The 13,062-nt window shown below is 42.9% G+C and overlaps 1 protein-coding gene across 1 annotated transcript in view; it reads right to left on the minus strand.

Annotated features, from left to right (window-relative positions):
* Positions 1 to 706, minus strand: part of LOC139216715 (voltage-gated potassium channel KCNC1-like) — a 57,626-nt gene extending 56,920 nt beyond the window's left edge. Inside the window, exon 1 of the mRNA XM_070847928.1 lies at positions 164 to 706. Coding sequence (XP_070704029.1) covers positions 164 to 706 — 543 coding nt within the window. The remainder of the gene's footprint in view (positions 1 to 163) is intronic.
* Positions 707 to 13,062: the final 12,356 nt, after the last annotated feature.

Consider the following 13,062-nt stretch of genomic DNA (forward strand, 5'->3'; position numbering starts at 1 on the left):
TGCGCAGTGGCCAAAACTGTGCCAAACGTGGGTATGTGACTGCGCGTCGAAGAACGAAAGAAAGAACTTCACTAAGATGAAAGGCATAAGCACCAAAAAATGAAAAGGAAGAAAAGATGGTTGAGTACAGTCCAACAGAACGGACACTTGTCCGGACACTCACCCGGGCGTATTTAGAGGAGTAAGGGTCTTCGAACAGCGCCCACATCCAGGGCTGCCACAGCTCCCACCACGTCGCCCTGCGGCCGTCCTCCTGCATGCACAGCCGCTTCAGGTCGCCGTCCGCCCCGCCGGTGAGCGCCGGGTCATCCTCAGGTGCGTCCGGCTCGGGTTGCTCGAAGCTGTCCAGGGCTTCCTCAGCGTCGCGATGCTGCCGGTAGTTCATCCAGCAGCACGCCTCCACGTCCGTCTCATCGATGCCCCAGAAGGCGAGCTCCTCCTCGAAGAGCGGTCCGCACACATCGTTGGGGCAGTGGAGCTTGCCGGTGCGGTAGTAGTTGAGGATGAAGGCGAAGGTGGCCGGATGGCGGTCGAAGAAGAACTCGTCGGACTTGGGGTCGTAGTCGAAGTTGCTGTATGCGTCGGGCTCGGTCAGCCAAGACAAGCGCGTCCCCGGCAGCGTCTTCAGGGTGCTCCGGTAGGTCTCGTGTCGGATCCCGCCGCAGTTGATCACGATCTTCTCGCTATCTGACGCCGAGCAAGTCATGGCTGCGCTGGAGCATGCTTCGGTCGGTGCGCCCGACTGCTGCTGCTGCTGCGGCTATTGCCCGTCCCCATCCACCGGCGGTCCCGCTCTGTAGGTACTGTTATACCGTCCCAGCAAGGAGTCACAGGGCCAACTGAGAGGAGGAGGAGAAGGAGGAGGAGAAGAGGAGAGGAGGAGAGGAAGGAGGAGTCTGCATGTGTGTGTGTGCGCGTGTGAGAGGGAGAGAGAGAGAGAGAGAGAGAGGGGAGTGTGTGAGAGGGAGTGTGTGAATATTCCAGATAGAGAATGTGTGGGATGCGGATTTTATGAATCAATAGGTTTGCAGTTGAATGACTGACTGCCCGATTGACTGACTGATTGAATTCATATTATTGGATCATTTGATGATATTATGGTTAAAGCTGTGGCTGCTGCTGAGAAAATGTCTTTACATTCTGCTCTTTTGGCTCTCTGATCCATTGCTGCAGCCTTGGAGTGAACTGCGAAAAAATAAACTGAGCTGAGAAGCAGAGAGAGACTCAAACGTTTCTCCTTTCAAGTGATCAAATAGAGAGAAAATGGTCAAAGACATGGCTGAAAGTACCACACCATTGTTGAACTAAACCAACAGCCTCCACTATGCCGGTTTCATGTTGAGCATGGCTGCAGGGATTTTCCCCCACAGGGACACCAGAGCATTAGCAGACCTAATGCTGGTGATCAGCTCGGGCTCACAGTCAGTGTTCCAGTTCTTACCAGAGGTGTTGGATGAGGTTGAGGTCATGGTTCTGTACAGGCTAGTCCCCCATTTCTTCATGGAGCTGTCTTTGTGCACAGGGGCATCGTCATGCTGAAACAGAGAAGGACAAACTCAAACTGTGGACGCTAAGTTTGAAGAACACTGTGGTCTGAAGTATTCTGGAGCTTTAATATGTCCCTTTGGAACTGTATTACCAAACAAATGTGCAATTAATTACCACATAACACTCTGTAAACATGGAACTCCATGTTGGGCACACCATTCATTTCAGTAAAGGTTGTTCACTTAATCGTCTCGTTATTATTATATGTGTGTTTATTGATTGTGAGTATTCTGTAATGCATGTTGTTATTTACTGCGCAGTATTTTTTCTTTGCATGTATTTTGGTTTGAATTTTGCTTTGGCATATAATTTGATTGGTTGTTTTTTCTCTTCTACTTGTGGATACTTATAATTAGCAGATTACCAACACCCGGGCATGATCCAGCATGTTTAACCATGGCTTTGACAGTTATGGAGATTTGTGGATTTTGCTTGAAGCACAGTGAGGTCATTGGGAGCCACTGGCCGTGCTGAAAGATACTAAAAAGATTTGCTGATACAGCTTTTCAAGACTTTTTAAAAAATCTTTACTGGACAAATACTGGTCTCATATTTTGATAATACAAACAATTGTTTCAAATTGTGATGCAGAAAAATACATTGATTGCTTTATGGGTTTTTCCTTTACAGAGAAAAGGTCAAGCCAGTGGGCATCATAAGACCATCTGTGGCCACTACACCAAACTTGTCTCACAGCCCAGTTTCCCATTACTGATCGATCTTAGCAGCTCTTATTGTCAGCTGTCTGTGGCGGTGAAGCCATGGATGTATAAAGACAGCTGGATACAGCGTTGGAGGCGGGGGTCCGTTCATTTCCATTAAAGTTGGTCAGTGGGGCATAAAGCCAAAAAAGTTTGACTTCCCAGTTTTAAAAGTATCCAGATGTTCCACATCACTGGGCCCATAGAGCATGAAAACTAGCATCTATGGCCTGCCGAGCCTGCTAGCCCGCCGCTAGTTTGAATGGGATTAAAATGATTTAATTGTACAGCTATTGCAGACTTTACAAATGTCATTGGACAGTACGAATCGAATTCTGCTGGTGAAATGAGTCATTTCGAGTTGTAGTAACTTTTTATATTTAACTGTCTACAAATATCTAAATGAGCACCTTTTGTAAACCACACGAAAGAAATGTTTTATAGTCAATATGAAAATGTATTATAATGTGCAGCAAACTACGGAATCACATGGGTCTTCATATGCACAGAAGAATTCACAAATATATTTTGTAATTTATATATTAATGACTCTCTCCACAAAAATACTTATCGATTCACACAAAAATATCATGTGTAATGTAAAAAAGAAGTACGTATTTCTGATGCACAGCCAAATGCTTCATATTACGGCTAGCTAGTTCTCAAGGTTGTCTGCTAGCATTACATCGCTAACTTGTTAGCTAATGCTAGTGTTAAAAGCCACACTACTAACTTAGCAGGCATTCATAAGTCAAACATGCATAATGATGCACGACAGGAGAATTATCATGACCCTGGTGTACCTACCAGGCGCCAGGTTGAGATGGATGTGCAGATGCATGTAACACCATAGATATATGTACTGTATATAACTTACAGTATGCAGCGTATATATCTATGGATGTAACGCTACATGATCACATTAAACAACATCCCTCAATCTATGCTGATGTGATTGGCTAAAGATAATTTGCTGTTCAGAAAACACTGGATTTGTGCATTGAGTCAGAAAAGGCAGTGAAGTTCACACGCAATAAGCAGCCAGTAAATGTCCACCATGCACCACGCAAACTAGCTGTTCCATTGAGATTAGATGTTGCACCCACTGTAACTGTGAAACACAGTTTCTCCATATAAGCAAACATAAATTAATTGGACAACTTTTTAGGTATTTATTAGTATTAGTTTGAAACTAGTTAGTGGTTACTGAGAGAAAAGAGATGGATTTATGAAGAGCTGGTGCAACCAAGACCTGGAATCTATGAGTAGGCACAGAAAATGGGTGGGTATATTTTTCCTGAGTCAAGACATATTAACATTAAACTTTACTTAATGATGCTCAGTCTGTAAAACGCTTCCTTTCTGACAGTTAAATAATTGATTATTACATTACGTGTCAGCAGTTATTTTAATAACATAGGTGATAAAAACATACATGAACTGTATATACTGTATGTGGTCAGTAAACATACATGTGAAAGGTCTCAAAATAACTGAAATACTCTGAGTGCCACTAGCTCAACACTATTTAGGCTTTGGTTTAGTGTCCTGCATGAAAATGAGTCTCCTTTACCAAAGCTCTCATTTGTCCCCCCTCTCTCTCTCTCTCTCTCTCTCTCTCTCTCTCTCTCAATGCTGCATCACTCCCTTCCTCCACACCGTCTTTCAATCTACTAAAACACTTGGCTCAATTAGAGCGGAGCAGGAGGGATATGATAGAGTGTTTCACGCCCACCGCCCATTCCCTCTCTCTCTCTTTTCCTTTCCAAGATTGTCCCTTCACCACCAGTGAGAGAGAGATAGAGAGGCAGAGAGAGAGGGAGAGAGAGAGAGAGGGAGAGAGAGAGAGAGGGAGAGGGAGAGGGAGGGGGGGTGGGGTTGGAGAGAGAGAGGGAGAGAGAGAGAGACCAGAAGCAGAACGAGTATTTGCTGAGCTCCACAAAATGGGGAGAAAAGACTGCAGACCATCAGATCATTAGTGCTCTCCCATTTTCTCTCTCTTTTTCTCTCACATGGTGTATTCTCTCCATTTCTCTCTCCACCTCTCCTTATCATCTCTACTGCTTGTCCTCTCTCTCTCACTAGTGCAGAGCTAATGTGCTGTGTTGGTCGGTTGAGACAGTCTGCAGCACTGTGCTCTGCTGTAAAGGGTCCACTACAACGTCTCTCTCACACACACACACACACACACACACACACGCACACACACACACGTGCGCACACACACACACACGCACACAAACAGTGGAACACCCTAAACATGCATGGTCTGACTGAAAGTTCTGCATGGAGTGAGGACATAAACACCCAATCCAATCCAATCTCCTTCTCATTCTCTTTATATGCTCCTTGTTTTCAAAAGTAAATATGTCTTGAGAGGAATGCAAAGCTGATTGGATCACATTTTTTGTACCAACATGATTAGGGCATGCTATTAACTAACATGCATATATAACAAGACTGAAAACAATAATATTGGGCGTACTTTATCTGTAAACCGTTACCTGACAACATATTTCATTGGTGTATCATAACATCCATTCCTACAATACAAAAGCTACTTGCTGCAAACTGAAGCTTTTCTGTGGTGATGCTTAGGGTTAATGTTGGAAAAACTGTGGCCCTATTTTCATTCTGAAAAATGGTTCATATTAAAAAAAAGATATTGTGACTTAAGCCTGAGACAGAACACATTTAGTTTATTACCTCATTACTTCATAACCACAGTGATTTGCTTTTACATAAACCTGTCAAAATAAACCTCCCAATATCATTATTGTTATACTGCACGAATAATTTAGTGTATCACGTTTCTAAGTGACAAGGCGGCACAATCTCATGTGTTTCCTGGGGACAGGGCAACATTTCACATTGTGGTTTAATGGAGGACTCCGTGCTGTGAGCACCCACTTTCTAGAGTCTCTGCTGGTTAACTGGATGTAACGTGCTAAACAGTGAGCTTTAGAGCTGCTGGGACGTGGATTCTGTTGGACAGAGCCATGCTAGCTGCTTCCACCTGTTTTCCAGGTTTTGAGCTAAGCTAACTGGCTGATGACGGTAGTCTAAATCTCAACATCAAAGCATATGAGCATAGTTCCAAAAACTGTCTTGCAGCACACTTTGTCCTGCAGCCCAGTGGCCTTGCATACTTGATGATGATGGTGAACACATCACGGTGTGTGTGAGCCAAGTGTGTCAGGGTCCTGTCTGTGGGTCCAGAAGATGGACGTTTGGACTGACCCAGAGTGGTTTTCCAATATGGATGGCCAGAGGGGAGCCATAAAGTCAACACATCGCCACTGTCTGTGAAAAGCTCCTCCTTGGTTCTGGCCTTTATCACAGTTTTTCCTTTTGAATGAGCACATGCTTAGTTCAATGACCTTCAACCTCCTGAAACTCCCCCTATCTGACAAACTGAAAATGCACTGTCAGGTTTTCATAGTTTCTAAAAACGTGCAAGGATATACTGTATATAAATATATATTTGTACATTTATTCATATATACTGACACTGCAATGTCTGTTTTTTTGCTGCAGTGAAAGCAGTCTCCCTTTTTATCCCTACCTCACTCTATCTCATACCCTCCTCCCTCCACTCTCTCTCTCATCTATCTGTCTTCTCTCACCTTCCTACCCCTCTTCCTCCCAGTGTCCCACCCCTCATTCCCCTCTGCATTGGGAGACTCTTCTCTCCTCCTCTTCCTCATCATGCCCTCCATTAGAACATACCATCGGATGTGAGGATCAGCTGAACTCTGTGGCCCTCTGACTCTCTCCTACTGCATATCTCAATCTCTTCATCTCTGCTCTCCTTTCCCTTCAGCAGCTTTTCTCTCCATCGGCACTCCTTCTCTTCCTCCCCCTCTGCTTCTTTTTCCCTTCTTCTGTCCTCTAGATTTGGTCGTACAGAGAGAAAAAGGAAGAGAAAATACAGTGATGAATGAAACAAAACATGATGGTAATAAATGTATAAAAATAAATGATTGCAACATGCATAAATAAATTGGCTATAATGAAATAAATAAATAATTCAATGAACTGAAAAAAACTAACTAAAGGTCCAGCTTATACCTGCATATGTTGTGTCCACACTCTTTCTATGTATATAAAAAATCAGATAGAATAGATAAAAAAGTATAGTCTATAAAATGTAATGATGTGTAAACCTTTTTCTCTTACATCCTGAATTATTATACCAACTCTCTAAATCTTCTATAACATTATAGTATGCTTGGCATTTGCATTATAGAGAGAAATATAGTCAACCCTCATTGATGTGACAAAATAGTAGAAACACCTGTTCAGTGGCAGCGCAATCTACATTCTCCAAAATGATACTGCAGCTGAATCAACACATCTTTAACACAAACTGAACATCAGACGTCCCATGAACGAGGATTTACTGCAGGACTGCTGTATAAGACTGCATTGGTGGAAGCTAGACAAAGCTAATGAACGTGCAACTGAGTGTAGAAAAACAACAAATGAACTGATAATTTGTTAAATTGGTTAAAAAAAAAAAACTGTTTTTTTGTCTCTTTGTTTTGTTTGTGACCAATCACCTCTGCACAGGACATTTGTCTTGGTTTGGAGCACCGTGCAGCAGACGTGCTGAGCCGGCGCTGTCCGTGGTGCTGAAAGCAGACGAGCCAAACAGGCCGAGCAGAGAGTCCTGGGAGCTTTCCTCATCAGTCCTGTACTGAGGGCGGGGGGGGGGGCAAGTCCACTCTCAGCACCGCGGACCGTGCCAACACAGCTCGCCCTCCTCCATGTGTCCCCGTCAGCTTCGAGGGGAGGAAGGGTATTACACATGACTGTATACATGAATGGCGTCACTTTTGCTGTCATTCCAAGGATTATAAATAAGTGGCACACATAAATGGTTGGTGCTCTTCATCACAGCATGGTGTGTGTGAAGCTGTGATGATGCAGCTAAGACACTCTGAAGACCTGCTATAGGCCCATTTAGTGCTCGAGGGAGTGCACTGTGGGTAGACATATTTGTATATTACATTGTAGCTTCATTTTCACTCCTACTCATAAACTTAAGAATGAAGGCTATTCATCTGATGACTTAAAAATACTTTTATAAATATCGAAAGCTCCAGGGGTCTCTGGAGCTGGTTCAGAATAGATCCTACATGACTGCAGCACACAAACAGATGAGAACACACCTGCTAGCAACTTTGAACTGAAAGCACAAAATATCATAGTATAGTATAGTATAGTATAGTATAGTATAGTATAGTATAGTATACTATAGTATAGTATAGTAGTACACCTCCTATGGACCTTCACTGTAGTTCTAACAGTAGTTTTCTCTGATGTGCCAAACAGCAGCAGAGTCCTGGTTCTACTCCGGCAGGGGAACGTGTCATATGTCATACCCCTCTCTCTCTACACCCACATTTCCTGTCTACTCCTACGCTGTCCGCAACCTAATGAAGGCAAAAATGCCCAAATCAAAATAAAAACGTAGCTTGGTTTGAGTGGCTGAGCGAGACTACAACTAAATGAAAACGGTTGCACCATAGAATGTGAACCTGTGCCACATGTCCTCTTCTGCTTTCTCCTCTGGAAGTGACTGATGGGTCGGTCATGGCTGTTTGTTCTCATAAGCAGCCACACGCTAACATACATGAATGCATGTACTCTCTCCTTCACACACAAGGAACCTCACACACACACACACACACACACACACACACACACACTTTCACAAACACAGACATATTCACAAACCCTCACACAGATGACAGTGCATTAGCACATGTAAACACACACACACCAATACACGCACTCAGTTAATTAAGTTTACATGCTGACTAAGGAGCTACAAAGCTCTTTGCAGAATGTGAGCGATAGAGGAGACACGTGCACACAAAGAACGCATGTGGACGGGATGAGACAAAGTCAACCTGGAGGGAGCTGTGTTTGTTTTGACATTGCACCAATACACAGGGAGTGTGTGATAAGATACATTAATTTTATTACCTAGAACAACCCGTGTAAGCATTTTCAGACACCTCTGTGGTTACAGTTTGGTTAGGTTCAGATACAAATGGTACTTTGTTATGGTTAGACATTACGGTTTGGGTTCTTATATCTACTTTGTTAAAAGTGTACTCCACTTTGCTCTACTGTAACACTGACTGACACACTATTGACAGTTGAAAAAGATCAAAATCGATGCAGCAGTACCCGACATATTGCCTTTTATATTTTACATCAAAACCTGCATTTCCCACAGTGCAACTCAATCACCAACAGCCTGGTCAGTGATTCTGGTGTCATGCTAGTAGCAGAGTAGCCTGTTTTACATTTTTGTAGTCTTCAGACTCAACCAACGCTGACTCAAGTGACATCACTCGAGGACGTTTATGAAATTGCTCAGAGAATGGGGTTTCCCGTAGACAGATGTGTTAGAAAATATAAGATTCTTTAATAAACACTCAAAGCTACAGACCTGTGGACATTAAACCTTTGTGGTAGAAGACAACTACCACTACCAAGGGGCATTTTCGAAAGTTCTGGATGAATTCTGAGACTATGGTGCAACATTTTCAGCATCTAGGGCAGTTCTGGTCTGAATGCACTAAGACTGGTCTCTCCAGGATGACAGTGGGCGTTGACCAGCACAGAGGTGGCTTATCCACGATGAAATATGTTAAGCAAAAGCACTTCCTCTATCTTTTTATTATTATTCATATATTTCAATGTTATCATATTATTAGTCATATTCCTATTGTCAGCTCTATAGTAGTCTCTCTCTCTCTCTGTCCAACCTCCACCCAACATGGACCCCGACAGACAGCCGCCCCCCCTCTGAGCCTGGTTCTGTTCGAGGTTTCTTCCCGTTAAAGGGGAGTTCTTCCCCAATATCTTGGGTCTCTCTCTTAATTAAAGAGTTTGGTCTAGACCTGCTCTTTATGGAAAGTGTCTTAAGATAACGCTGTTATGAATTGGCGCTATGTAAATAAAGATTGATTGATTGATTGATTGATTGATTGATTGACATCACACTGTGGTATAATCTACTATAGAGTACGCTGAATTGCATATATGGTGTTGTATAGGGTATGTGAGGTAGTAATGTGCAAACCACTTGTTCTTTACTTTCTTACATTGATTATACAAACAGTGTAAACCATGACCAACCTGCTTTGGTAGTACTGTGCTTAATGATGGTCATGCAAATACAGTCAATATGAAAAACACAGGGAATACGTGAAGAGAGACGGGCGAGATAGATGGGAGAAAAAGACAGTGACAAATTGGTCGGTGTGCTGACTTTGTGAAATAAAAAACAGTAATATAGTGTGTGTCTGTTCTGGGTAGAAGATGGGAACAGTGCAGCAAGCAGAAAGCACAAGCACACTGTTGGTACAGCATTCACAATGAGGGAGATAGAGAGAGAGAGAGAGAGAGAGAGAGAGAGAGAGAGAGAGCTGCTTTTCTAATTACAGAGCCTGGTAGAGCGAGATGTGTTAACAGAGAGAGAGAAAGACAGGCCAATACTTATTTTAAAGGAATACTTTGGCAAATACAGATCAGATCAGAGTCAGTCTCATGCCTGTGTTAAGCACAGAAGTGGAGTCAGGACGTGGCTAGCCTAGCTTAGCATAAAGACTGGAAGCAGCACCTCGGGCCGGACTGTGGGCTGCACAGAGTGCCAGACTCTGGAAAGCACTGCAGAGTCACTGTGTCTGGCTCCCCTAAAGCCACAAACTGGATGTCTGCTAACCCCCTCCCCAAAGCACCAAATACTTTCAGACAAGTCTGGGAATGTCCGCTGTACTGTGAATGTTGGTTTGTGTCATGCCCTTCTAAATTGCCCCTCGGGGACAAATTAAGTATTCTGAATCTGAAGTTCTTCTCTTGTGTTAGGTTACAAGTGAAATATATTGTTTGAAGATACTAACAAATATAGAAACTAAGCCGCACGGGCTCATGAAATAAGTCTGATAGCTAACTCTACATTGTAATACAAGAACAGTGATATCGTCTTCCTCTGATATCTCTATCTCTGTATTGACCATCAGCTGCTGAGGATGCTGACTCAAGTGCTTATGTGCCCTCAAGTGCTTATTTTAGACCTCTTTTTAAACCTTCATATGGAGACAAAAAGGCATGATGCTAACATTAGTTAAGTTAGCTAGCTACAGCTGATAAAATCCACCAGTAACAGTTTAGACAGCAAAGTCAAAGGCTGGATATGAGCGGCTTTTGTCTACCTCCTTATCAAATAAGAGCCCATTGTTCCAAAAATAACTAAAAATCTGCAGCCATGACCACTGATCAAGTTTCCAGCTACATTTCCAGAGAGTCTGCAACCAAGTTAATGTGTTTCCACTACAGTTATGTGAATATTAGGAGTTGGTTCATTGAGATAAAGAGTTGGTGATTCTAGTTCTGCAGTCAGGGGCCATTGAACCACTGCAGAGGGTGAGGACAAAATGAAACAACAGCATTAAAATGGGGCCACAAATGTGACAGAAATGTAGCATTTCATTTTGCTGAAGTATTAATTTGAACAACATTACAGTCTCGCTTCAAATAGATCTGATGTTTTCATCTTATGAGGACATTTTAGTCAAATGCGTCATACACCTCAGGATTTATTCACAAGTCTATTTCCAGTGCACTCATTTGCATTTTGTTTTTAATCACGCACCAACTCTTCCACATCAGCCAAGCATAAAACGTTTTTGCAATATTTTGACTTTTTCTGAATTTCTTTATGCACAATTTGAGAATGCCCATGAAAACAGGTGGATGGAGACTTACTTGTCATCAACTGCATTTGTTCTGTGTGACAATGTAAAGCTTGATAGCCATAGCAACAGTAACTAAGGGAGGTGTGGCTTAGCAAAATGTCAGTTGTGTTTTTAACATTTCGGTTTCTGTAAAGAATTAAACAAAAGACAGACATCATGTTAATTAGAGAGCTTTTTGCTTTGGCTTGGCTTGGAGCCAGGCTAGCTGTTTCCCCCTGCTTCCAGTCTTTATGCTAAGCTAGGCTAACCATGCCCTGACTCCAGCTCTGTACCTAACACACAGACATGAGACTCATATCCATCTCCTCATCATTCTCTCAGAAAGAAAGTGCATGTTTAATTTTCCCAAAATATTGAACCATTCCTTTAATCAACCAAGGGAAAGAAAGTGACCTATTACGTCAGTGACAGAGGGAAGATCAAGGGCATAAAACTGCATTGTTGCTCCAATAAGGGAGAGATAGTCTGTACCTGGATGTCTCTCTTGCCCTCTCTCACACACACACTCTCCTGTGTGCAGTGCAGTTTCTGCATCCGTTCTTGGATCTTTTTCACTGCAGTGTGGTGCATGGAGACATCTAAGGGTCAAAAGAGAGAACTGCAGGAGACCAAAACACTGCAGTCTCCCCTCCCTCCCCCTCTGTCTCCTCCTCTCTCTCCGCCTCTAGCTGTGCCCCCTCTGACCTCCTCCTTTCCTCCCTCTTCGTCTTTTACGTTGCCTCCTCTCCTCATCCTTCTGCTTGTTTCCCAAAATTGCAAGAAAAGGTGAGAGTTGAGGATGTGCCCCTGGTTTACATACAAGGAGATCAGAGGAAACAGTGATATCTGCTAAAATCTCCTCTGTTAAGGCATCGACGGAGCTTTGGTCTGCTTTTAAGTATTTCTTGTAAGACAAAGTGATGTGTTGTATTCAAAAAACTGAATCACTTTAAGAACAAGAAAATGTAACAGTACTCTCACGCTGTAAAACAGCTTGAACCCCCACTACCTTAAACATGTTAAATGAATGCATCTTATCAGTTAGTACTTCCAAAACATATACAGACTGTTTATTAAACCTCATTTTCTATTTCTACACATGCTGAATACAGAATATGAAGTGTAGGTCCATTTTAACTTGCCTCACACTGGTAGGACAGGACCTGGAGAACCTTCTTCACGGTCAGCACCGCTTTCATGATTGTCAGGGAAAAACAACCACGACTTATCTACAGAAATACAGTCACAGGACACAATGCATGCTGGGTAAGTATATTGACATGCTACAAGCTTAGTGTCATGAGTTTGGTGGACACACAGCTATACATTCAGTCAACTCATTCGTTTAAAGCAAAATACTTTCATGTTCTGAAAGGTGAATTCACTTGGAATCAACAAAACGTATTCATACATTTACATGAAGGTAATGGTTAAGAATTAGTGGAGGGGTTCATTCCACTTAATTCCTGCATGGTGTTTTACAGAGAGCTTCATGGACGTGTGTTAGCACAGGAAAGAGATCTCATTAAGATAAGAAAGTTTCCTCATTATGATGAGAAACTGGCCTTTTCCTCTGTGTACTGGTGGCAGCGATGTGCTGTTGTAGGGCTCACCAACACCCGCCGTGTCCACTCCACAAGTGTGTGATGCAGTAGGGCTCCCTTTCGCGATCACTGCCCGGTATAGTGATAATGATGGCAATTGAAACTACACAGTAAGTTATTTCCCATCAAGTTTCCTATTGATTATTTTCCCTTCCAGTCCTAAAATATGTTGATTTCATGCTGAGGCAGTCACATTACAGTGTAAGAAATGCAGCCAGCTGTTCACAGCTGTTTTCATGAGCCGTGGATTTTCCAAGATGGGTGCCAGAGGGCGTATTACATCACCTGAGATCTGCACAGGATGCCCCTACCAGTATTTTTCTACTGCACAGCCATAATAAATGAGCATGGAGGAGGGCAGGACAGTGCTGAGGGATTAATAATGAATGAACAGACAGAGAGGGAAAAAGAGAAGGACCTCTTTTTCTCACACACACATACACACACTCTCAT

The sequence above is a fragment of the Pempheris klunzingeri genome, chromosome 17 (assembly GCF_042242105.1).
Source record: "Pempheris klunzingeri isolate RE-2024b chromosome 17, fPemKlu1.hap1, whole genome shotgun sequence".
In the NCBI taxonomy this organism is placed as follows: Eukaryota; Metazoa; Chordata; class Actinopteri; order Acropomatiformes; family Pempheridae; genus Pempheris; species Pempheris klunzingeri.